This window comes from Caloenas nicobarica, chromosome 1 (genome assembly GCF_036013445.1).
Source record: "Caloenas nicobarica isolate bCalNic1 chromosome 1, bCalNic1.hap1, whole genome shotgun sequence".
Taxonomy (NCBI): domain Eukaryota; kingdom Metazoa; phylum Chordata; class Aves; order Columbiformes; family Columbidae; genus Caloenas; species Caloenas nicobarica.
In genome coordinates this window covers 203,931,204-203,956,959 of record NC_088245.1, presented here as the reverse complement: position 1 = coordinate 203,956,959, position 25,756 = coordinate 203,931,204, and the positions used below count along the sequence as shown (strand labels likewise).

The window sequence follows — 25,756 nt, the reverse complement described above, 5'->3', positions numbered from 1 at the left end:
CTCAGATTCAATGTAGTCCATGCAACTGACATTTACTTAACAGAAATCGTTTATTTTAAAAAAAAAAAATCTAGACCCTCATCTTGAAGGGTATTTACAGCGGCTTTTTAATTGCATAGGTAATATTATAGTTTCGTCAGCCCCTAATAAAAGGAAAGAGCCAGACTAATAAGTTATTTGCCAATACTTTAAGCAATTGCACTGTAAGTTGCTAGAGTAAGTAAGTTGCTAAGTAAGTAAGTTGCTAGAGATTTGCAGGTCTTTATCATTTTTATGGAAGTCTTCAGGAAGCTCAAGGCTCATTTAGGTTCCTTGTTACAGTATATGTGAAAGCAAAGTAACAACAGTCACATTCAGTGAGAGCCAGAGAAACACAACTGCCAAATCCCATCTCTTTGAAGGAGAAATTAAAAATACAAAGGCAAGGCTGTGAGTACTCAATGTATTTAGTGTTTCTCTGACTTGCTGGGGTGTGGCTGATGAATTCTTCCGCCTTTTCCTTGATTAGCTCTACTGGCCACAGCTTTAGAACAGCACTTTTTGGGAGTGGGGTGTACAGAGGTGGAAAGAGAAGAGAAGCAGGTCTAGGTCTTGGCTCCTTCAACAGAAGGAGTGGTTCCCCCACTGTGAATACAACACTGTATTTTAAAAGCTTCATTTGGAGAACATTCGGAACATAGTGATGACATTTTAGGAGAGTTACTGAGGCAGTGGACTGCGGAAATAAAAACCTGAAAAATGTCAGCTAAGAAAAAGGTAAAGGGCAACATCCTGCCCATTACTGGCTCAACTGCTTTATTCTTCAAGCAGCATTCCTGGCGAAACCGCAAGGTTCTTGCCCTCACATCTTCTTGACAGGGTAAAATCTGACAACTCCATCTTTGGCACTTTTTGAATTACAGAGCAGAATTTGTTACCATATACTATGACATTTAATAACAGTGCAATTGTGGGTTTAGTTCTGCTAGGAGAGTTGGAAGTATTAGAACATTTTCCAGCTTCAATATTAAAAACTGAATTTTTGAGTCAAACTCTTACTCTTCAGTGGTATCCACAGAAAAATTGTAAAGAAGTACAAGTTTTGTTCTGCTGACTGAGTCAATGTCCATATCCACACCTCCATACTACTACAATTTTACTGCAAAATGCAAGCCCCAAGAGACTGAATTTTCTATAAAAGATATGATTGTTATTTACATCGCCACCTCAGAAAGAAAACGGGCTTTTGGAAGTTTTAGTAAGAACTTGCAGTTTCAGGCAGTACTTCAGAATATTAGACACTCTAGTCTAATGCATCAAGCAACCAACACACAAATTATACCAAATTTGGTGCCACTGAAAAAAAAAAAGCCATAATTTACAGAGAAATGTTTTACAGAGAATGCCTTGCAAACTGCTTTTCATGTTCTTCACCAACTTCAAGTTTCTCTCTTGTACAGGGAGCCAGGAATCACTTATATTTTCTTGACGTTGCAGTGCTTTTGAACGGATCAAATTCATCCTGCAATTTGCACACAGGTATGTATTACCAGAACTTGCACGCATTCTGAGTCAGAAAAAGTCAAGTCACCTTTAGATTAAAATAGAAAGCCTGGTTACATTATTCCGTGTTTTCTGACAGACCTGTTTTTGTTGGTTTTGATATGAAAGACATTATCCATTCACTTAAAAGTCCAGATCATGAATGTGCAGAGAATAGAAACTGAGTTTACGTCAATATGGTCAGAACAGCTACTTTGAAATGAGGAACAATTTATATTTCAGGTGTGACATACAAAAACATAATTACGAGCAGCACCTACCTCAATGATGTTATGTCCATGTACCTATCACACATCATAATTTACTGAGATTTGCATGAATCAAAAATACTGTTCCTTTCTGCATGTTCAAGCAAACATGGGTTTGTATTTCAGGCACGAGGAGATACCAGAGCGGAAAGAAGGGGCAAGAATGTAAGATTTTCTCTCAAGTGTCCAACATGCGACCATGTTGAGGCTGGGACCCTGATCATACGTGACCACTTGCTAGTCTGAAAACAAGTGGCACAGTGCTGGGCAGTATAATGTGTATTCTATGCAGTGCAAAACTGTGAGTAAAAGTTCTACTTGTTTAATTATGGAAGAAGCCACTTCCTAGCAGTTCAAATACATACTGCTAGAACAGACATCTTAAACTTGAAGGCGGTGTTTTTATTTAAGTGTATTTATGTCATTTGCAACAATAAAACTATAAAGTGGCCTGGAAAATAGCCATTTTTAAATGCAAAAAAAAAAAAAAAAAAAATTCTTCCCTTTTACAAGAATAAATAAAAGGACATAGCCAGGCACTAAAAGAGGCTACAATTACTTTCTTTCCCAGGCAAAAGAACCTATTCCACACATCTCAGGAATGAAAATTAACTGATTAAGAACTGAAGTGAAAAAGAACTAAATATTTTCCTGAGGTCCCCTTTATCCTTATTATTGATGATTATGTATGTAGTCTAATCAAAGCTGGTTGCAATAATCTAGCCCTGCTAGTGAAAAAAAAAAAAAAAAATCAATTTTACTCTGAAATGCTTTATTCAAATAACTGCAAAACAGTAAGCTATAGAAATTTACACAAAATGAAAGAAAAAAAGACCACTATATACCATACCTCATCTGACTCAAAATCAACTCCTCTAGATGTTTGGCTTTGTGAACCCCTTTTACTAAGTGAAGATGGAGTTGACAATCTTGAAATATACAAAGAGAAAAAAAAAGGCATCAGCGTGTTCTCAATTACCAGACACTCCAGTAACTTCCACTTCAACTTAGATTTGGACCACCAGTACAGATTGAGTACAAATAACAGTAAGCAGAGTAATTCAAATTCTCAAACTAACATGAATTCTAAAACCCTGACCTACCTTATTTCAATCAGTAGATCAATTTATTGTTATAGAAAGATCATCCACATTAACAGGTAAAAATTTAAATAAATTCTGTAAATAGCATTATGACTTTATTGAAAATCTGTTTGTGTCAGGTAGCAGATCAGCTCCTCGGGCTCAGCTGATTCCCAATCAGAAATAAGGCAGTCAAGGTACCATTCATGAAGTAAACATACCAACCTTTGATTTACTTTGGAAGAAGGAACCATAGAAATGTCTTCTAGATCGGAGTCATCATCTATAATATCCTGAAAAAACGATATAATATATCAAGCTTTTTGACAGAATTTATTCTTGCAGAGATACAGTGCATAATACTACTGTACTATAATGCAGCACCTTTTTTTTTCCTCAATTATATACTTAATTATAATATACACTTGACAGGGCTCCAGGCTAGAACTGTACAATGTGCAAATACAGCACAGGTTTCGCTCTTCAGATCTTTGATTTTGCAGAAACCCCAAAAATACTCACGTACATACACTCTTGATCTTAGACTACAGTCTTTGTTTTTCTCAGATAGACCCCATACCAAAAAAGGGTACAAAAGATCTACAAATAAACAAGCAGAAACTTACTGCTGAAACTGATAGCGTGGGAACATCTGCTGGTTTAAGTTAATGTTTTGACCATATATTTATTTTTCACATCAGAAGACAGCAAAATGCAGCACAACTTCACTCATGCAAGATGCTTCTTACCTCAGATAATCTAGATGAATTCAAGGAGGCCTCTGGTTTCAAAGACGCAAAGGCTGGAATAAAACAAACGTAATATTTTTAAAGTGCTCACAAAATAAAACGCAAACAATGTTATATCATTCTTTTATTTAAGAGCTGCTTAGCATGCATTTCCTCTGCAAAATACTCTGAAAAACAAACACAAACAAGTGAAACCCCTCCCAAGCCCAAAACAAAACATAAATTAAGCCTTTGCTAGAGTCTGACAACCCAGGGATCTAAGCCTCTGTGCAGGAGCCAGTGCTCCCTGGTCTGGCTGAAATACCTTCAGAAACTTCAGTTAAGAGGAAAAATATTACTATAATTGATATTCCTGTATGTCTAACACTTAGTTTAGACATTAATGCATCTGCTAAAGTTGATTTCTCTGCAGTATTTTAAGTCATTTGCTGAGCAATTTAAAATGTAGGTAGCTTGCTGATTAATTTAAAACTCGCTCTACCTTTGGGTATTTTGTGTGTGATTCATGTACAGATTTGTAAGCAGTATTTCTTCTTTAATACTCCAATTATCTACACTGTTTCCTCAGAGGATGTTCTCTGTAGCAAGGAAGGGTTACTCTCATATATGTGGCTTAAATCACAGATAAGTTTCTCTTCCCTGGCAAAAACCGGGATCTTTAAAACCTACTACAATGTAAGACTAAATGGATTTGCGTTAAAGCCTAGTAACTTTTAAACATCAGTCAAGTTTAAACTTTTTATTCACTGAGGAATACTCTGCATAAAATAGATGCTATTAAGTCACATTCCTTCTATGCTTATTCCTTAAGGAACTGCATATAGTCAGACATTCTGTTTCCAGTTCCAGTCAGAAGTTCCTGAAACATTTCATTTTACTCCATGATAGCAGGATATCATTATTCCTTTTTTTGCCCTCCATTTTTCTTTCTCTCATCACTGTCAGTTACTCTGTTTTATCAGAACCAAAAGATTCTCTCAGCTGAATTGGACTAATAGAAATAAAGGCAATTAAGGTACTTCATCATTAAATAAACACCTTCACTACAATTTGAGAGAGCAGATTAGAATAATGGACAGATTGAAGGCCTGTGTTAGAGCTAAGTTCCTTTCCCCTAGGTTTCCTGTAGCAGAGACTCAGGCATGAATTCCAGAAACTCTTCTAAAATAAAGAATATATTCACAAGGTACAGTGTAGAGCAGCTTGAGCTGGTGTCTCCTGAAGAGGGACCCTCAGCAGAGAAAAACTTGGACAATTATACCCCCACAATTCAAGTCCCCAGCCCCTGTACATCACTCAGGGCCAACTGCAAAATTAGAGTCTGGGATCTCCCCATTCTTCATTGGATCTCTTCATTTTTGTCAGGCAGGCTGTCAATTAAAGCTCTGGCCTTCGGTTGCTATTTTGCACCTGCAGCTGGAGAAAACAAATTCTTGGCAATAGTCAAAACATTCTTCAGTTTCTCCTCTTCTGTTAGACACCGCTCTGTTCCTTTATTTATCTCCAGAGACACAGTTGCCCTTATGTTATATAGTTTGAAGACTCTGAGGCCTTTTTTACTTTATAAAGCAGAAAGTTTTAAATGTTGATGTCAAGAGGATGGGACCAGACTCTTTTCAGTGGTGCCCAATGATAGGATGAGGGGCAATGGGCACAGACTGAAGCACAGGAGGTTCCATCTGAGTATGAGGAGAAACTTATTTACCTTGAGGGTGCCAGAGCCCTGGAACAAGCTGCCCAGAGAGGTTGTGGAGTCTCTTTCTCTGGAGACATTCAAAACCTGCCTGGACACATTCCTGTGTGATCTGCTCTGGTGAACGTGCTTTAGCAGGTGGGTTGGACTAGATGATCTCCAGAGGTCTCTTCCAACCCCAACCATTCTGTGATTCAGAGCTTGCAGAAGTTATGCTAAGTAAACTTATTTATGCTAAGTAAACTTATTTATGCTAAGTGAATTCTATATTAGGAGTTTCTAAACAGGTTCTACAAAAAGCAGTATACCAAGTAATTCAACAAGAGCTAAGGCAGTCTATTCCCTAACAGCCTACCATCCATGATAGACATATTCTTGGCAGGCACAGATACAGGCTTGTAGGTTCTGCTTCTAGTAGCTGACTCCTGGATAGTGCTTCCTGTAGGGATAATAAACAACACGCAAGTCTGTTCAGTGGGTTTTTGTGTTTTTTCCCCCTTTAGTCTTTCATTACTGAGTGGGAAGTCACTTAAAAACATACACTCCTCTTTACTCCTTCACTTTCTCCCTTGAATCAGAGCCCTCCTTACATGCAGAAGAACTGCTCTGGGCCAAGCATCCACAGCCCCACCACCCCAGCCTCTCATCGCCCGCCCCTGTTCTGACAGGATCACAGCAGCATGGGAAAACATGCTCAGAGAACTAGTTTAAATGCACTAACCAAACCAGTCCTAAGATGACTGCCTGTGGTTCAACTCATCGTGCTCTTAGGCCTTCGGGCATAGTACTGAGACAACTCAAAGGAGCACATTATTGCAAGACCCCATCTTTAATTTTTTTTTACTTATATATATATTTATACTTAATGGAAATACAGCTATAACTGTAAAGTGCACAATCACACATAGCCAAGGAGCTATTTAATTCATTTTGCTTAGGAAACACTTCCCATTTTCTCAGTCACTAGAGACAATGAAGTCTCTTGTAAATGGCATTAGGACAGAGACAATCCACACCTCCTCTCTGTCTTGACCAGATCCATTATCTTTAGCAGTAACAAAGGTTTACCCATGCACTTCATTGCACAGACCTTCCCAATAATGCATCTTTTAGGAGTCTATTATGTTTCCATAGCTGGGAAGCAAGATATTTTTCTTTTGAACACCCTGTGAAAAAGTCACAACTTAAGCATTGTAAGACAGTCAACTGCATGTAATATACCAAAAATATTTGTGAAGAATTTTTCCAGTAGGAGTCCTTAAGCAACAAATTTCCACCTGACAGAAGCATCAGAAGAGAGTCACCTTTCAAAGAAAAAAGTCAGAAACTGCAATACAAAGAATGGGAAGTTTTTCTTACCTCTTCCCCTTTGAGATGAACCTCTTGCTGTCGAATTTTGTCCTCTTGCACCTCTTGCCCTACCTCTTGCCCGACCCCTTCCTCGTCTCAGTGTTGCAGGAAAGCCATCATCTGAATCACCAGTGCCTTTCATCCCCATATCCATGAGTTCTTCATCACTGGAGGCTGCGACAAGAATTGCATCCTCAGATCTGTGTGCTCTAGCCCTGGTCATTGCCTGAAATGGAACAATAAGCACAATAGGAATCTTAAATGATGAAACACACCATTGTTAAATCCTAGTTGTGATACGTAGTTCTAAACCCTTGAGGCTCAGAAGACCCAAATCCACAGCATTATGGATGGCAAGGAAGTCTGTCATAAAGCAGGGACAGTATTTAATCTGTTTGATTAAATGTGTGGCTAATGTGATACATTGTCAGTGGAGTTGGGTGAACAGTTCAGGTCAGCCTATGTCAGCTGTGTGCAGCTGCTCAGGGAAGGACCCTCTGGGCTCCATTGACTTGATCTTCATTGACGACAGTGGGTGCTTAAGGAAACTAGTTCACGGGAAGACACCTCACATTAGGAGAACTGAACCTCACCCCAGGTGTCCTTTTTCTTCACAATTTCATTCTAGCCTCACATAGATTGCAAAGACAAAAGAACACCAATGCCATCAATGGTTGGCAATCCTCTTTGGAAAGACATATGTAATCTAGATATGGATCTCTGGGAGATCTGAGACTCTAAGATCTGAGATTGCTGATGAGGATGACAGTACCTAAAGGTTTACCAATAACACCAACTTGTTTCAGTAACATCACTCAATACGGCCCATCCACACACCCACTGGTGGTGGGATCACAAATAGTTTCAGATGACAGACCTCTGAGGGGAACCTGCCTGGTCTAACCTCAGTTCAAAGCAAGAACAACTGAGCATTCGGGTTCCCAAATTTTCACAAGGAAAGAGATCTCAAAAGCCAAATTGAGCAGTAGCTTAGGTACATATTATACCAAGGAAGATTTCAAAAAGACTTACTAATCTTCCCTAGGCAGACAGGGACTTTTTGGCAAGGACAATACTGAAGTATTGCTAAGTGACTTCAATCATATGCACAAGTCACCATTCCATTCTTCAGCCTGTGTTCAAAATTCAAAGGAGTTACCTCACGAACTTCCTCATCTTCTTCTTCAGTATTCTTTTTTCTACTCTCCCTAAATTTTCGCACCTGAATAAAAAAAAAAAAAGAGAGTTCCCATCAAAATAACAGTTTATTTCATACAATAATCAAAACACTGTGAGAAGTCTTGATCACTGAATTCTGAAGTCAAGCTCACGTAAGAGAAGAAGCGTGCAAGAATAACTGAGTGGTTTGTTTAGAGCCTTTTCATGCTGTCCTACAGTTTAAGAATCTCACATTCTATGAATAACTGGATCTACATCATTGGGGAGAAAAAAAGCTTGGGACATGATGAAAAGTAGGAGACACTATGTTCAGGAGAAGGAGAGCATATGTAATTTGACAATAAGGGACAGTGGAATATTAATAACTGGAAAAATATAGGGTAGAGATGAAGAAGCAAGACAGAAAAAAATTATATTGAGGAGACAAACGTTGCAGTACATGTACACCTAAGCAAGCTCGACTTGTCAGGTATGGAAAAAGACATGATGGGTAAGAGGGCAAGAATACACTAGCCCAAAAGACAACCAGGAAATGCTCAGAAGTGGCACAGAAAGCCTACAGGCACTGATTGTTTATGGTCTCTTTCAACCCCTCATGAATTAAAGCAATCATCAAGAAAGTAGGCAGATGCAACCTTCCTCCCTCCACCAAATTATTCTTTACACAGTTAAACTGCAGTACAACTTGTCTTAAAATGCTTGAATATTACAACTGAATACAGGGACTCAAGTGGAAGCTCAACACATTGACAGAGAAGTCTATCAAGGATTATTAGATAGACATAAACCTGGTTTGTCTGGGAGAACCTGAGCTGCAAGCAGTTAGAAGTCAGTTGAGCACCTGATGGATAAGTTCCGTTTGTGCTTACCCTGTTCTTGTACCCTTCCCTAAGCCAATATGAAAAAGCTGAGAAGATATTATATCTACCATCTTTCTCACAGCAGAGAGATATATATCGTTCTACATATATTAGAGTGACAGATTTTTGCTATGCATGCATGTGAAAATAAAGCGAGAATCAGTATAAGCACACCTAAACCCCATTTTCAATACGCGCTTTTAAACTATGTATCTGAAACATCACCATATTTACTAATTCCAGAAAATGACTAGGAGAGTGTTGCACGTGCTCCACACACACATCACGTTTGAGAGCTCTTTTTTCTACTATCTGTCTTGACCTCTCCTAAGGAATTAACATTAACAGAATATTACCTCCTCATCTATTTTTTCTTCCTCTGCATCAGTGCGACGTTCCTTAAGAAACCTCTGGGTTTTTTCTAGTTGGAATTTCACCAGCTCTTCTATGGCATCTTTTTCCTCTTTGTCCACAAACTCCTGCACTGCTTCTCCCATTCCTCTTTCGGTTAGAAGTGAAAGCTGTACTTTCTTTATAATTGGGGAAAACATTTTGTTAAGAAGTATTTGCCACCAAAGAAAGTTGTTTCAGATAGATATTGCATTAAATTGGTTCCAAACCCAGTAAAATGCATTGAAGATTTCACTCAGAGAAAAGCACAGCAATAAGCAAACATGTTACTTGTCACAATACAGTTACAACCCTTTTGTTACTAGCATGTTACACCTACGTAACACAATATTTTCCAGACTCAAAGAAAAAAGTTTCATAAACAGTAAGGAAACTACAGCGCTAGTCATATCTTAAATAATTTTTCTGAAAAGTATTGCTGAGAGAAGGTAAACTCCATTCTTGCCTAGTTCCCCTCCCTTTTTCAAACTAAAGTCAAGATCAACTTGCAGACATAAAAATGCTATTAAAAACAGGCCCTGAATTATTACAGATGCTAAATTACACTCGGAGGGTGCTGCCTCACACCTCTCTCCTCTAAGAACATAACACGTCATTTAGCACTGAGCAGACACTGCAAGTTCACATGAAGAGTTACCATAATGTTCTCAAACTAGCACGTGTTCACATACCCTATACAACCTACATACAACAGTTACCTGTGAACTAAAGACGTACTTCTCACAGGAATTCAAGTCCAGCTATAGAGGAAATAAACTGACTTCTTAGTGAATGTCAGAGTCTTTTCAGGGCACACTAGTTCCATTAAGAAAACAATATGTACCAAAAAAAAAAAAAAAAAAAAAGGATGATATCTCATTAAAAAAACAAAAAACATAAAAGGTAGAAAGATACCTTCTCCGCTGTCTGAAAATACTGCTTTACAAGGTCTTCCACCCTCAGCGTCATCCCCTCAGAAGCTGGTCTGCTAACCAGTTTTCCAAAATTAAGTTCACTGTCTACAATAGAAAAGCACAGTGGCAACGTCACCCACTTTTGCAGCTTTTTATTATCAACCCACTGAGAGTAATAGGAAAAAAGATTAACATAGGCATCTTAAAAATTGTGGTCCCTTTTATATGTGAAGGTTTTTTGTTCTAACTGTAGATTCTATTGTCTGGAAACACTGGCAAATGCAACAGCCACAATAATCGCACAAGACAACACCACTTCTAGCAGATACGAAGTGTTCTTCTAACTACCAATGTCTGGAATTATCAATTGAACACTACAACTTGAAGGTTATTACAACAAAACTCTAGAATATCACAGAGGGAAGAAAATCAATTTTTTCTTTTTTTTTAATAAATAACTTTTTTTCTAATAAGTAACTTTGTTTCTAGAGAAAAATTTTCCTCCAAAGCACACTGACTTTTAGTAGAAAATGTTCACAGTTCACTAAGGCTGCCCCTCATTCTTGGGCAGCAAGATAGGAACAAGAGCAAAATGACACAGATAATCAGCTGAGGTTACCATATACAATGAAAAGTACTATATGGTGACTACTGACTACTTCTAGACATTTGCCACATGCAAGCACACAACATTGCTCTGTCAGCCTTCTATAAGCAGCTATGACAAAAGAAACAATAACAACTTGTGAACTCATGAACATTACCTGTACTGAAACACAGCATTATGTGCACATACACTGAAAAGTCTGACTGCTTTATTAGCCACCTCCCTTGTATTAGAGGATAGCTAATAACGTAACACAAAGAACCACAGTATTCTTTTCACATTCCCTTCCTGAAGCTGAGATGCACGTTAATTAGGAAAATTAAAATGTATTTATGAAACATGGTGACAGATGTGGTAGTTGTCTTCTATTCTGAAAATGTTAATGAGATTATGCAACTATTAAAAAAAAGGCAAAATAAACCACAATCAATAGGGCATAATTCAAAAAAACCTCACTAAAAGCAGTTTTTATTCGTGAAACATGATGTTTTGAACTTTAGAAAAATAACAGTGTAAGTAAAAACTGGAGTAAAATCTGGAGTACATACTATTGTGAAATATTAACAGATATTTAGCACAGTATGTTCTTGTGCAAGCTGTATCTTCATTAGTGACTATTTCAAATCCAGTATTTGGGCAACATCTATTAACCATTTGTTAATTCTAGGCACAGGGAGAAACGCTACAATAGTAACAGCTATTATTTGTTTTATACAAATGCTTAAATAGAGACATACTTGGAACAGACTAAAAAGCCAAGAGCACCCCATCCACATGATTAATTAGGGCAAAAAAGATGCTGTTGTACATTCAGACCTTTTTTGGTTTTTTAATATACAAATACCTCTCGAGTCCATCACCTCCATTAGTACTGTAGGTATAAACAAATTAAATACTACAGCAACAAGATTAAAAAAAAAAAAAAAGAAAAAAAACACACCACTTGCCTCTTTTCCTGCAAAGTGCCCCAAACCAACCATCTCTTTCTGAGAAGTCTCAGGAGTGAGACATTTAATGCCTTTCATGGTAATTATCATAGAATCATGGAGTAACTCAGTCTGGTACAGGGCTCTATATATTACTATAAGCAACTCAATAAGGTTTGACACCAAAGAAAAAGGAATTATTTATGAATAACTGTCAGAAGATGCTGTGCTGAATATTAGAATTTTAGAGGAAGCCAGAAATACTTGTGCAATATTTACACTTAAATGAGACTATGCATCTTTACTTCTCCTATAACACATGAGATGGTAGATACCAAGCCTTTGCAAGCTCTGGGTAATAAAATAAAAGGAAGAAAAATGAAAACCAAGGCAAGCCAATGATTCCTTGCATTCCTTACCATTTTTCTCTTTTTGTTCACGATGCCTGAAAAAGTGTATGATGTCTTTTGGGTTAGCCACCCTATCCATGTACTTCTGGCTAAAACGATGGACACTGAATGGTTCAAAGCCACCTGTATAATCAACCTAAGGGAGGAAAGGAAAAATTTTAATATGAAACAAGCAGAAATAGAGAAGCCACACAAATCGCTTTTATTATTCTTCAAAGGAAAAATTAAAGTAAAAAATAAGTCAACCTAAAATTAATGCTTTGCTAAACTATGCAGGATAGTTAATTAATAACAATCGCTAATAAATAATTATAGCAGAATAGCTAGTAACAGCCCAGATTAACAACTTGCTCCTAATTTGTTTCATTTACTAGTCATCAGGAAAGTTTCCATAAATTAGATTAGGAACAAACACAGGATAACATGGCTTAAGCAAAACTTCTCTGTAAAAAGCCACTTTTGATCCCCTTATTCAGACCAGCAGTGACTAGTTATACCATAGGCAAATAGAATCATTGTATGAAGGCGATTTACATTCACCTGTACACAGTAAGAAATTTTATATATTGTTTTTATACAAAAAGCATGACTTTGCTTTGAAAATTTTCACAGTAACCTTCCAAAACAAAGCAATCCAAACTGAAAAATTTCTTACTCGTAATCTTACGAGAGGCTTCTCTGGCTGCCGTGGATTTCCTACGCGTTCTCTTTCTGCATTGTCCAGCATAAATTCAACCTATGAAGTAGAATTGGAAATTCAGTTCTACTTTATTCTCTTGCAGATGCCTGAACCCTTCAAGTAGAACTTAAAACACATCCATCTGCAGGAGGGAGCTATGAAAATAGATAGAGGATGTGATCTCGTTCCTGAACACACATATGTACCAGTATTCAGCCAAAAGTCATAAGAATGAATGAGAAAAAATTCATAATGAAAGGCTTGTCTTTCAGATACAGCATAGTCCAGCAATATCTACATCACTGATGATTCACACTGTTTTACTATATAGCCATTATCCTTCACCCAATTTCTAGTTCCAGGTAAAAGCAAGAAGAGACTTATACAGACATGAGAACCGAGAGCAATTAATAAACCTGTTAAGTTACTTGTGCCACTTTCCACTGCACAGCCCAGCTCTCAGGGTTTAGGTACATGTATTTATGCTGGTTCCAAAGTGCACATCCAACGCTGCCCCACTCTCAGGCAAGAGTTTTTGTACAAAGATAATACGGACACTCCCGTAAAGCAGTTGCAGCCTACTTCAACAGGTCATCTCAGTCAAGGAATCTGGAAGCCAAGGCTGCAGTGAATGTCATGGAATGAAGCCTCCTATGGAAACATTGCCTGTCTCACTAATACAGGGCAAAACATAAGATTTCTCAACTTCCAGACTCAAAACCAGTCACAGTCCCTGTCCATACGCTGTTAGCATTACAAGTTACCTTCTCCATGCAGAATGCTTGTATTGACTGAGTTACTTTAGGATTGTCAGGATTAAAAAGATCTGGATGATCAGCTAGAACAATATCCTCCATGTAGAAAGTTCGCACTGTCTCTAGCGCAATCTTCTCCATTTTCATTTTTTTCCCTTTAACATGCAGCAAACCAATGTGCCTGGAAGGAGGAAGGTTAACTTACTAAAAGACAAAATAAAGAAAATGATGGTATAAAAATACGTTTTAAATTCACGTTTACTTTTCAGGGACAAGAGTTTAAAAGCTATAGGAAGTTCTTGGATCTGTACTTCAAGGCTGGCTCTTCCAAACTTCAGCTCTTATATTTAGCTTGTGCTTGTTCCATACATGAGCACATGTACACAGTTCTTTATATTCCACTTTATCAGGTGTAACTCCTCCTAGAAAAGTTCCATTTGCTTCAAATGTTAGGTTTAACCCTAAATAAGGCAAAAGTTATTACAGGCACTGATTTCATCTACTCCATTTGTTATGTCATACTCTGAAACTAATCCACACTATAAAACAAGTTTTTCATACTTAGTAGAAGAATTTTCCTTTCTCAACACAACACATTAGAGACATAAGGCAAGGGATAAGCAAGAACAAAAAGAACAACAAAAAAAAAAAAAAAAAAAAAAAAATCACACACTTCTTCACAGCTTCTCCAGGGGACAGAGATGTCACCACTGAACTTCCCGGCTGAGAAACATAGAAACCTTGCTGTTCATTTTGGCAGGGAGCTATTTTGCACTCATGTTCATGACCCCACACGACAAGATTAATAAAGTCATCTAAAAACTGCTCTGGAATGTAATTGGTAGCTCCATGTTTGCTCCTGTTCAAGAAAAGAGAAAAATAGTTAGAATGTTAACAGTCACAGGTAGGCAAGGGGGGAGTGAAGGAGAAGAAAAACATCAGTGTGGTTTGAAGTGATACAGAAACTCCAGGAAAAATACCTGCCAGGAAAAATACCTGATGTAAATTTCACATCAAGTACTCATCACATGTATTCCTTATGCTATTGTTTAAAGTGTTTGGTTAAACAAAAATGCAACTTACACAGCTCATTCTTTGCTGCTCCTCTCCTTTTATTTGGATCTCCCTTTTATTCTTTCTTGGCTTGCAAGACTTCAGGGTTTTTTTCCACTTGAATGCTTTCATAGCACCTCATGGCCTTTTATTTTATTTTTTTAAATGGTGGGGTAAAAACCACTGAATTAAACAGACATGGCACACACCACCCTTCATGCCTTTCCAGAAGACAGAGGAGATGGAGGAAGAAGAGCTCCTTCAGCTTACAGTACAGAGATAGTACACGGGGTTATCTGAGCTACTATATATTTGTTTACTTCTGCCTGACCCTTACTTGCACATGAGGATTGTGCCCTTACTCAGGAAAAATTATACCAAAGGATTTGGAAAAGAACTCTGCCTGTTTCTACTACCACTGCTGGGAGAAGTGTGCAGGCAGAAGGCACACACGCTACCTCTCCTCTGTTCAAGAGAAACCATAAAGCAGAGCAGCACAAGTGAAGATATGGTACTTGTCAAATCATGGTTCAAACAAGGATAGAAAACACAATATGAAGTTTAATACTCTTTCAGCTCTAACAAGCAGACAAGACTTAACTACACACATCTTACCCTACAAACCTTCCCCTGTCCTTAACTATACGCGTTTGGAAAGAGATTTCGCAACATTTCCAACTCACTGATTTGAACTCTTCCTTTATGATTCTTCTGTAAGAAGAGCTGTGGAACAATGCTTTCATTTGGGAAAATCTTAAGAAACCAGATACTCACAAGAAGCATCAACTAACATAGCTGGCTTTCTCACCTACCCTTTTCAAGGCAGTTCAATGAAATAACACAATAAGTTTACAAGTCACTGTAATTCATTCAATACTGTTACCTATTTTGATGAATCACAAACAAGTTAAACCAACTATCTTCATCTTCCCTTGGTCTCAGCATGGTTACTTGTTTATTGACAAACATACGATACAGCCTCTCATCTGGAATAGCTCCTGGAGGAGACAAAACAAAGCATTAAATCATTTCTGTGTGGTAAACCAACTCTTTTTTTATAGCGTTTTTATTAGCAACTCTATTAAAAAGAGGAAGAACACAACTTTGTGACATGACCAGATTTTCATCTTCGTGACCTAAGAAGTCTGAGGCGTGATTATGAATTTGAACAGATCAAAGTATAAATCTGCTATTTTACTAGACAGACATATGAAAACAAGACATTTTAACGTGAAATCTACCTTTAAACAACTGCTAGAAGCAGTTTCATTAACTACAACTAGTTTGAGACCTCTTGCCACTTTTCTGTGCCAAAAAACTGAGTATGTGCAGAATTTAAAATATCAGAAAAGGTGTTTTATTTCTTGTTGACAGAATAAGCAGTATATTTTGTTGTAAGGTGAAGTCTACAAACAGATACAACTGAGTAGAGATGGAGTTCTTAAACATACTTTGAAATTGTTTACAGAACAAGAAATAAACCATGAATTCTGCAAAGTCTGTGCTTTCCCACATGGCAGGAAAAAGTCTGCAGTACCTCTGAAGTGTTTGTCACTGATTATTTCCTTGATGTTTTTAACAAGGGAAAACAAACAAATACACACTAAACAAACCAACCATACCCAGTGTTCACAATGCATTTCAATAAATTCCATATGAAGTTTACATATTTTGCGTAAGAACAAGTGATGTCTGAATCAGAGAAAGTCAAGAGGGTATATAATCCTGGCAGAAGCTCAAAGAAACATCTCACGAATATTTTCGTGCAGCAACACCCGTACTTTAGAGAGTTGCTGCATTTCCCAGTAATGATTTTGAGTATTAAAAATTAAAATGCTTTTTGAAGACTTTTATATTGTAGTGTTAGAACCCTCACTACTAACACTTAGAATATCAAGCAAGCTTTTAAAGTATCTCATTAAACACATGAAATCCTGGCCAACTAGAACTTAAATTATAGCTATAAAAGTTACTTGAAAACAAGTGTTTAAGCACTGATGACTGGATATAAAACCAGAGGGAAAAAATGAAGATCTTAACAGTTAACTTCTCTAGGCAGAAAGCAGTCAAACACAACCATTTCAAGTAAGAGGAAGGTGGAAGAGAAAATAGAAAGGGACAAACTGGAGCTGAAAACCCACCACAGACCACCTTTAAAATATGAAACTCTTCATAAGGTTCTTTAAAGAAATTAAGGTTACCTGTGACAGATGTTAGTTACAAACTACTTCAGACAGACAAGTCAGACATTAGGTTTCTGCTCAGTTTAGGTTTTAAACATACCCAAAATGGCAGGTGAACATACAGTGTTTAAGTTTTACCTAAACAGGAGGAAGTAGGTTTAATACACCACGGTGAGGATTTAAGAGTGTGATTGCCCTGACTTGATACACAGGCACTATCTATGGCTCACTTAAGCAGGGTTCACTTAATAAAAGTATAGAAAGAAAGTTATTGAAAGATTTATTTTAAAATAAAACAAACAACACACAATAACCCCCAAAAAACCCACCAAAACAAAAAACGACAAAAACCAACAAAAACTCAAACCAAAACACACAAAAAACCCCAAAAAACAAAAACAAAGCAAACAAACAAAAAAACCCACAAAAAACCAAAAAGAAACAACAAACCCAAAACAAAAAAACAACAAAGAAAAAACCCTGTCAGCCAGTGACAACAAAGTAGGAGGAGAAACCTGACACTTACAGAATTGATGCACATTAATTTAGCATTATTTAGACCTTCATGTTTGCTGCAGCACTATGTGCTTGTTCCAACTTAATGTAGACCTACTGAGGTTCAGTAATACACGAACAGTCCAGTCAGTCTGGCAGACTAATACTCACCCAAGCCATACAGAGCAATTTTTGTTCTACCCTTGCGCAATAAAATGGGACTGATATCTATTTTCTCCACAGAAGTTGAACGTCCAAAGTGATTCAACAATCCTGCACAGCTTAAAATATCCAATGCACACAGTGCATCTGCCTGTAGAAAATATTAAGAAACAAATATAAAAACTCTGAACAGAACATTTAGTCTTTTAAGTCTGAGTGAAACAACATCAAAAGGGAGAGAAAGTATCTTTCCTTAAGTAACTTCTGCAGTTGAAAAAACCCGCCACATATATTAGCTTTTTTTTAGTAATCATAGGTACAGAAGCAAACCCCTTTTCCTTACAAGTCTTGCTTCAAGCAACAATAAATCAAACATTAAATCATTCAGAAAAACAAGACCAGACCCAAGTATCCAAAACTACTACAGAAAATTATCTGGTTAAGCTAAGTACTTCACAGTAGGTCCAAAGTTAAACTTCTACTGTTAAAACGCTCATTTCCATGACACACTGTTATTTGATATAAAATGGAAAATTATTAATTCAATACACACACTTCACTGCTTTCTAAATGTCCTTTTCCTGCTTACTTTTAGTTGATTTTTAAAGTAGCATTTCATCATTATTAGATTACCTTCCTTGAAAATATAAGATGCATATCAATTCTATATACACAAGTCAAAGTACTGAAATACCCCTTCTTTAAGAAAAAAGCTTTCAGTTTCTACAGACACAATTATTTTAGAAACTTTCTGAAATGCTGCACTTCTTAGTGTGAAAAGTGACTGTTCTCAATGACAGAAATCTATGTAAATTAAGAATTTAAACATAGTTCATACAAATCCCTTAATTTCTTTTCATTCTCTTTTCAAAAGTCACGCTTAACTTGTTGTGACTAATTAACACAATTCCTAAAGATACACAAAATATCTACATGAAGAGTGGAACAACTGACTAAAAATAGCCTATTCTCCAAGAACCGTATTTCTATACAAGTCTCTATTTCTATAACATTATTTTTCTAATATAACAGTATAGTACGATTACAATAATAATTACCCCTGTGGGATCATCATGATTGCCATGAATACTAAAAATTGGAATAGAAATGTTGAGATTTCGATCCTGATAATTCACCCATGGAAACCTGAACGAGAAGAGGAAAAAAAGGTCAAGCTATATCCGAAAATTTGTGGACAATTCCCAATATTCTCTTCAAAATGACATAATCACAAATAAATCACGGCAGCAGCACAAGCGAGTACTAAGTGGCTGTGAGTAAGCTTAAGCTGCACGGCGTAAGGAAACTCTTATTCATGGACTGGAATGGCTCTTCCCACTGGGAACAGGGTAGCAAAGAGATCCTATTTTTTCAGAGCAAGCCTGTGAAAAGAACTGTACAACACATTGCGTGGTACATGCAAATGCAGCAGACTGAGCCAAGCAAGCTTTGTTTACACACTCAGAACTCTGCTGATTTTACCGCAGCAACCCATGTAAATTGGTTTACTTGCACCGTACTTGCAGGATAGAAACTATACATTACGTAAGTGTATTACATGTCACAACACGTTCAGAAATTTCTCAAAAAATCGTGTGCATTCCTTTACAGACTTCGATTATAAAAGATGATACATTAAGTCATCCTGTAAACTGTCCCACACAAACAGGCCTAAAACTTCAAGGTTCCAGTCACAGAGGATATGAATCATAAAAATCACAACATATTCACCCTTACACCATGACTTATAGGAACATACTTACTTGCTGTAATGAAAATTAACTGCCTGATCACTCAAAATTTCAAACTGAATAGGACGATCACCCATGCAGTATTTTCTTAGGGACTCCAAACAAGAGTGTATTGTTTTTCTGGAAGGTTTGTTTTCATGAAAAAGGTCCCCACCTAATAAAACAAAGTCCACCTGTATGTAACAAAAAGCTCTATTATTTTAATACAATATTTTGTATTACCTTGAAAGTCTTTTAAGCAAATAGTTTAAACTATTTTTTCTAAGGACTTGCACATATCTCCTCATATCTGGACTTCTAGGTAAAACGAGTTGATAGTTGCAGACACAGTATTTAATTTCCTCAAGAAATAAACATTAACTAAATTATAAATCTTAAAAAAAACAACCCCCAAAAGACCCATTTATCAACAGCTATAGGAGAAAACAACTGATAGTGCTGAAAAAAAGAAGCGTTTTAATAAGGGTCTCCAGGATGGCTCCTGAACATTTTCTTTGACAGGCCTGAAGAGGTACATGATCTTTTCATTGCTGTGGCACGTACTGAGAAGAAATCAACAGCTATCGCCATACTTACTTTAAGAGGGTACTAGCTGCAGTTTCTGCATATATATTTAGCTTTTGAAAAAGCATTAGAAAAAAAATCATCTTCATCAAAATTACAAATAAGTTTACTACGAAACATTCAATCCTTAAGACCAGAAGCAACACTTTAAAAGTTTCTAACATTTTTTTTATACTTTGTGAATTGTCTGAAGACTTTGTATTATTACCCTCAGTATTCCCAATTTTTTTCTCTTCTTGCGGTGACAAACAGTCTCTAAATACCACTGAAACTGGCGCAGGCAATCTGAAAACACGGTTAATGCAACCAGGGTCATAATTTAATAAGAATGCTCTCACAAAGGAATAGGCCTTCCTGTTGCTAAAACAGAAACATTACTGTTTGCAATAAATATTTTAGTCATTTAATTTGATATTAATAAGGATTGCAGTAGGACTAAGCTTTATAGCTTCTGGCAGGTTGGAATGTATTTTCCACAGTCTCACTCCTTCACTTTCCAAAAAGTGGTACTTACCTCCTTTTTTTGAGCATGGTCCAGAATTTCATTAAGAGTTACAAATGTATCATTTCCACGAACAGGATCCTTCTCCAAATAGCCAAGATGAATATCAGTAGCAATAAGTATTTTAAAGGTATCTTCATCATCCCTGAACAAGACAGGAAAATTTGTGTTAGAGAGCTACTTTAGAATTTCAACACAGATTTTACTGATGTAAGCTGTCCACTCCAAAGTCATTAAAGACACAAGAAGTTATTAAACTCTATCAAAATATAATTCCTGTAATATTCTCAAAATATTTCATGACTTCCATTGCAAATAGCACTTCACCAAACCAGTTTGAAGATTTGATTACCCCAATCATCCTACAAAGGCTGCAACCGTCTCTCAGAAATATCGAAAGAAAAACTAAAGAATCCTTTGTATGTTTTATGCCTTTAAAAAGACTTGGTGAACAAACATTCAGCTTCTCTCTTTCCAGTGCCAATCTACATATATATATGAAAGTACGATGATCATAAGGACCTGAGGGAAAATATAAATGCTGTTCTGAGTTCTTAACTTATTCCAAAGATACAAAAGACAGAACTGCACAGAGCTGCAGCCCAGAGGAGCTTACTGCGAGCTGATGGTGCTCATCTTCCTGCCGGGACTCCTCACAAAAAGGCTCTGGGCACAGCCTGGGAAGTCAGGTCAGGAAGTCAGTTTCTATCTTCACAAGTGCTGTGTACAGTCTAGCAGACAAAAACACAAACGAATTAGAAGGAAGGGCACAGGGAGCTGGGCGACCAGTTACGCCACCCAGCCTTTTTGTGGTAAATCTCGCTTGCAAAAAACCTCAGGCTGAGGAGAGATCCGTGCTTGGTTTAACCACTCGCAGGACACACGGCTGCCCTCGCACACCGGCCGCCCGGCAACCCGCCGCTGCCCCCGGCGCCTCCCTCCCCGGCAAAGCCACCGGGAAGACCCCAGGGAACGAGCGACTTCCCACGAACGACCGCAACACGCGATCGGGCAGGAGGCACCGGGACGAGCACGACCGCCACACCGGGTTCAATAACGGCGGCGGCAACCGGCCCGCTGTACCTGGGGAGTGCGGGGCAGCACGGAGGGAGTGGGCGAGGCCGCGATCCTCCACAGGCCGGGCCCGGGCCCTCAGCGCGGCCGCCCGCCGCCACGCGCCGTTTCCATGGCGCCGAGAAGGGCGGGGCCCGGCGCGGCGGCCCGCGCGCCGCTCTCGCGAGAGCCGCCCCGCTCAAAGCGCGCGCGCTCGCCCCGCGCCTCTCCCGCGGGGCCGCCGCGGTTGGCTCAGCCGCGGGCCGGGCTCGCCTCCTGCCTACGTCACGTCCGCTGGCGGGCGCGGGCCGGAAGGACGGCTCTGCGGAGCGGGGCGGGGCCGTGCGCACGGCCGTGGGTGGCCCCGCCCCGCGGGTGGCCCCGGCGACGCGCGGGGCAGGTGCGTTCGCCGGCAGCGCAGCGGGGCCGGGCCGGGGACACCGGAGCCACGGCCAGTGCTGGGGGGGCAGCGGGGCCGGCAGCCTGCAGGCCGGGCCGGGAGTGGCGCCGGTTCCAGCCTCGGGGGCGGGCTGCCGCTGGGCGCCGGGGGGGTCGCTGAGGCCCTCCCGGGGCGGTGCGGCCCTCGCGGACGGGAGCTCCCGGCCCTCGCTCGGGGCCTGAGGGCAGAAGGAGCGCAGCGAGGATCGCCGGGCGGGGCGGGGAGGAGCAAGCGCTGCTGTAAAATGTGGTGTTTTCTCCAAATCTTTGTTTGTAACAGAACAGCTGCTCGGCCTCGCACTGCGCGTCTGTCGGCGATGCCGTGTCCATGTCGCGATAGCACAGTGGTTGTGTTGCACGGATATTAACTGGGGAACCTGGCAGAGCCCGGCTTAGTGGAGGAACATGGAGTTTGTGCTTGAGTTTCGCTGTTCGTGGTGTCGCTGATATCTGCATTATCCATCAGTTGTTTTTTTCGACAATTAGTGCACAGAAAACAGTAAAAGCTCTCATAAATATAATTCTGTATCTGCCACTTACAGGTGCTAACTGAAAATGAATAAGGACAAAAAAATCGATGACGAAGATGATGACAGCGACCAGTTCGAAGACTTCCTGGAGAATTTTAACCAACTGGAACTGCTGGAGACGCACAGGCATTTGATTCCTGTAGGAACTCAGAGCTGCTGGTCAGGACAGTCTGATGATGACGATGATGAACAAGAAAGAAGTGAGGAATGGTATGAAATGCAAGAAAAAAAAATGGAAAAAAATCCAGAGAAACTGCTGCTCTGGGCAGCTGAAAACAATCGGGTAAGGTATTTATTCTGTTGGTATGTATCACTGACATGAATGTTATTTTGTGCAGACATCTACAGTTTCATCAACAAAAACTTCACTACACTTTCCTTTCTCTCTCTGAACTATTTTGATCCAGTTTTGCAAAGCAACTGTATGTAAAACATCTCCCTTTGTAGCCCCCACACTAAAATATATCTGGATTCATTAGCTTTCTGTGATTGTAGTTCAAAGTTCAAGTAACAGCACTCTTCTTAAACTTCTATCTACTGAAGGCATGCCAGGCTTTTTTTTGTTTCCTGGCAAGTAAACCTTTTCACTGGGTGGACAGGGCGTAGCTGAAATTTTATTTTCTCAAAAGCTCCATATGCAGATAATGGGTGACTGTTTTCCTATATTTTTATGGAAAAAAAACCAACCCTTTTTGTTCTTGGAAGTGAGGGACAGACAAGCAAGGTTCCTGTTACGCAGCTTATTACACCCTTGTGTACATTTATTTTAATTAGTTGTCTTTCTTAGACGCACCAGCTCCATCTACAGTTCTGTGGAGGTACTTATGTCTTCACAGTGAATGGGGAGAAGGTGTAAGGGAAAGGTATTCCTAAGGCATTGCAAGTAGGTTTCATGTTCTATCTGTTTAAAAAGAAAACAAAACAACCCACCCAAATCAAACACAAACTCATTAAAAAAAAAAAAAAAAAAACAAAAAAAAACCAACACTCCGGTAACAATAGCTGCTTTAATTTTAAAATTTCTTGTTGCACTTAAGCCTTTTTGAGACAGATGGTAATTGTTGTTCCGTAAAACTCCAGAACAGTAAAAGCCACATGTCTCGTTTGCAGAGTTTCAGATTAAATTACCTGTTTTCTTTAACTAGCTGAGTACAGTGAGGAGGCTCCTTTCTGAAAAGCTGGCTCCTGTGAATGCTCGCGATGAAGACCAGTACACTCCTCTGCACCGAGCTGCCTACAGTGGGCACTTGGAGGTGGCACACGAGCTGGTCGCCCAAGGGGCCGACGTTCATGCGCAGACGGTGGACGGCTGGACGCCTCTGCACAGCGCCTGCAAGTGGAACAACACCAAAGTGGCCGCGTTCCTGCTTCAGCAGGGCGCAGACATCAACGCCCAGACGAATGGTTTGCTGACACCATTGCATATTGCTGCGGGGAACAAAAACAGCAGAGAAACCCTTGAACTCTTGCTGATGAACCGCTATGTGAAGGCAGACCTGAAAAACAACCTGGATGAAACTGCCCTCGACATTGCTCGGAGGACCGATATATATCACTACCTTTTTGAAATAGTAGAGGACTGTATAAATGCTGTGTCCCCCTAAAAGCTGTGGTTACACTTGTGAATGTGAGGTTTGCTGCCTCTTCTTTGTGTTCTGCACGTTCATCAGTGGTGGTCTGTCTCTTTGCAATGAAGTTTTCGAGTAAGATATTTCAGTATTCTCAGGCAAAACATCACTTCTTGCAACTCAGCGGTCTTGCTCAGACTTTGAAGTGTTACTACTGTTATTGATGGTATTGAGAAAGTCCCAGTAATCTCAGCCAGTTTCTGTTTAATTAGTGTGAATTTGGAGGGGCTTTTGTAATTCGTCTGTACTGTCACAGCAGGAGGGAAAACAAATATTGACTTGATGTGAGAAAATTCTGGCTTGGTTTTGCAGTTTATTACAGCTGACTTGAAAATTATTTTTTGAGAAATGTAACTTTTTCAAAACTGCATGAAAGCTCAGAATGAATGTAACTTATTTGGGTGATACACAAAATGTTTAGTGATCCTGGTGTAAGGCTTATTATAAAATAAAATATTCAACCCTAAGTATTTTGTTGTCATTTTTAATTGAAAGCTCAATTATCAGTGCAATCGCCTGTTCATCAATTAAAAGCGTTATTCATAGGATGATAAAATAGTTTCAGTATATTTTTTTATGGTACTTTTCAAAGAAATGACTTTCTGTAATGATCCTGTTTACTTTTCCCTTACAAACTAAGCTGAGGAGTCAAGTTTTAATGTCATGGATACAGCATTAGTTAGAACAAGTAAACTTCAACTGTATGAGGATAAACAGCCAACATACTGTTGTGTCAGATTTAGTTACAGCTAATTTAGTTCAGGACACACTCAACAGTGTTTCTCTTCCACCTTTGAATCCCCGAGGCGAATTTCTCATTCCAACTCAAATATTAGGACATCAGCATAGTTTGAAAACTTTACTGGTATTTTTCCTCAAAATTCCTTAATTTCCAGACCATTTATTTTCTTATTTTATACCTTTTTTAATTTGGGATAGCTTGTGTTGCTGATCCTGGGCATTCATTCACATCTGATTGGGGTTTCCAAAAGTTCTGATGAATTTGGCTGCCATCATTTAACCAAACTCATGGTGTTGGTGAGGGTGGGTGAGTGGGTTGGTTGGTTTCTTTAGATTTTTGAGGCCTTCAGTGTGCAGCTGAGTGCAGCTTCTCTCTGCAGTCCTGCCAGCCAGAACCTCGCTGGTTTGCAGTAAAGACAGGGACCCTTCATCTGAAGCATTCTTAGCAAGTCGTAGCACTGAGTGCTACTTGGTTTACTTAACAGAAAAATAATAATTAGTACTATAAATTTTCTCAAGAGATATCTTAATTTGTTGCTTCAGTTTGCCAGTTCGGCCCTTCTGCCAGCAAGGAAAAAATTCTATGATTTTCAGAGTTAGTTTGAGAGTTTAATTTACCTGTGTTACTGTTCACATCAGCTGTATCAATCTGTATCAGTCTTTCAACTTCTTCTGGAGAATCAACCTCTCTGGATCATTTAGCTACCTGTGAGAGGTCCAGTTATGTACAATCCCTGTCTTCTTTTTTTTTTTTTCTTTCCCCCACCTTGGTTCAAGTGTAAATTTCGGACAAAAATCAATACTAAATGCAAGTATTTAATGCGTGAGCGCTTTTAAGTACCAGTAATCTCAAAACAACTACTCCGAGCAGGTAGATTTTTTTGATCAAGTGGTTTACTACTGGTAGAACTTCAGCAATGCTGTCAGCCCAGTACACGATCTGTATTGCATGGGAATTAGTACGCTAAGTATTTTCCCATGGTAATGGCATGCTGCATGATTTTGAGCTTCAGCTTTCCCGTCTGTAACTTAAGAGTGGAGGAACTTGCTTCTTTATGTTAACCAAATTGAACTGAAAAGTGAAGGTAAGACCTGAAGTACTGTCACTCAGCATGAGAGCTGTAACAAAACACTCTGTTGTCCTGCGCAGATGCCTTCCTGAGTGATCCCAGACTCCTTCCAGACACCACTAACAGAGCTGAAGTACATTTCTAACAGCAGCAGGGCTGGGGTATGTTGGCCCACATTTGGTGCTCTGACCAAGCATCTCTA

The 25,756-nt window shown here is 39.0% G+C and overlaps 2 protein-coding genes across 7 annotated transcripts; one reads left to right on the top strand and one right to left on the bottom strand.

Moving 5' to 3' along the window:
* Positions 1-54: 54 nt before the first annotated feature.
* Positions 55-21,293, bottom strand: MRE11 (MRE11 homolog, double strand break repair nuclease). 3 transcript variants are annotated; one of them, XM_065658691.1, is made up of 20 exons: positions 21,178-21,293; positions 20,711-20,825; positions 20,107-20,239; positions 19,041-19,201; positions 18,336-18,423; positions 17,287-17,428; positions 15,321-15,435; positions 14,058-14,243; positions 13,394-13,565; positions 12,606-12,686; positions 11,960-12,086; positions 10,009-10,112; positions 9,060-9,233; positions 7,824-7,886; positions 6,674-6,890; positions 5,670-5,753; positions 3,622-3,674; positions 3,098-3,165; positions 2,641-2,719; positions 1,359-1,501 (listed from the first exon to the last, which is right to left on the bottom strand). In XM_065658691.1, the coding sequence occupies exons 2-20, from the start codon at positions 20,728-20,730 to the stop codon at positions 1,451-1,453; spliced, it is 2,118 nt and encodes a 705-aa protein (XP_065514763.1). In that variant the 5' UTR covers positions 20,731-20,825; positions 21,178-21,293; the 3' UTR covers positions 1,359-1,450. The 3 variants fall into 3 exon arrangements, with proteins under 3 accessions (XP_065514762.1, XP_065514764.1, XP_065514763.1); XM_065658690.1 differs by lacking the exon at positions 2,641-2,719 and having other exon boundaries at positions 55-1,501; XM_065658692.1 differs by lacking the exons at positions 2,641-2,719; positions 20,711-20,825; positions 21,178-21,293 and having other exon boundaries at positions 55-1,501; positions 19,041-19,182; positions 20,107-20,178.
* Positions 21,294-21,448: 155 nt separating this feature from the next.
* ANKRD49 (ankyrin repeat domain 49) lies at positions 21,449-24,210 on the top strand. Of its 4 annotated transcripts, none has more exons than XM_065650745.1 (3): positions 21,449-21,547; positions 22,128-22,398; positions 23,261-24,210. In XM_065650745.1, the coding sequence occupies exons 2-3, from the start codon at positions 22,141-22,143 to the stop codon at positions 23,717-23,719; spliced, it is 717 nt and encodes a 238-aa protein (XP_065506817.1). In that variant the 5' UTR covers positions 21,449-21,547; positions 22,128-22,140; the 3' UTR covers positions 23,720-24,210. The 4 variants fall into 4 exon arrangements, with proteins under 4 accessions (XP_065506817.1, XP_065506827.1, XP_065506835.1 ...); XM_065650755.1 differs by having other exon boundaries at positions 21,546-21,598; XM_065650763.1 differs by lacking the exon at positions 21,449-21,547 and adding an exon at positions 21,629-21,825.
* The last annotated feature ends 1,546 nt before the right edge of the window (positions 24,211-25,756 follow it).

Coding starts and splice junctions, on each gene's coding strand:
- ANKRD49 (XM_065650745.1), top strand. CDS start 22,141: ATGAATAAGGACAAAAAAATCGATGACGAAGATGATGACAGCGACCAG. Junction 22,399..23,260: donor GGGCAGCTGAAAACAATCGG/GTAAGGTATTTA, acceptor TTCTTTAACTAG/CTGAGTACAGTGAGGAGGCT.
- MRE11 (XM_065658690.1), bottom strand. CDS start 20,730: ATGAGCACCATCAGCTCGCA. Junction 15,436..17,286: donor AATTGCTCTGTATGGCTTGG/GTGAGTATTAGT, acceptor TGTCTCCTCCAG/GAGCTATTCCAGATGAGAGG. Junction 6,891..7,823: donor AAGATGAGGAAGTTCGTGAG/GTAACTCCTTTG, acceptor GTTCCATTTCAG/GCAATGACCAGGGCTAGAGC.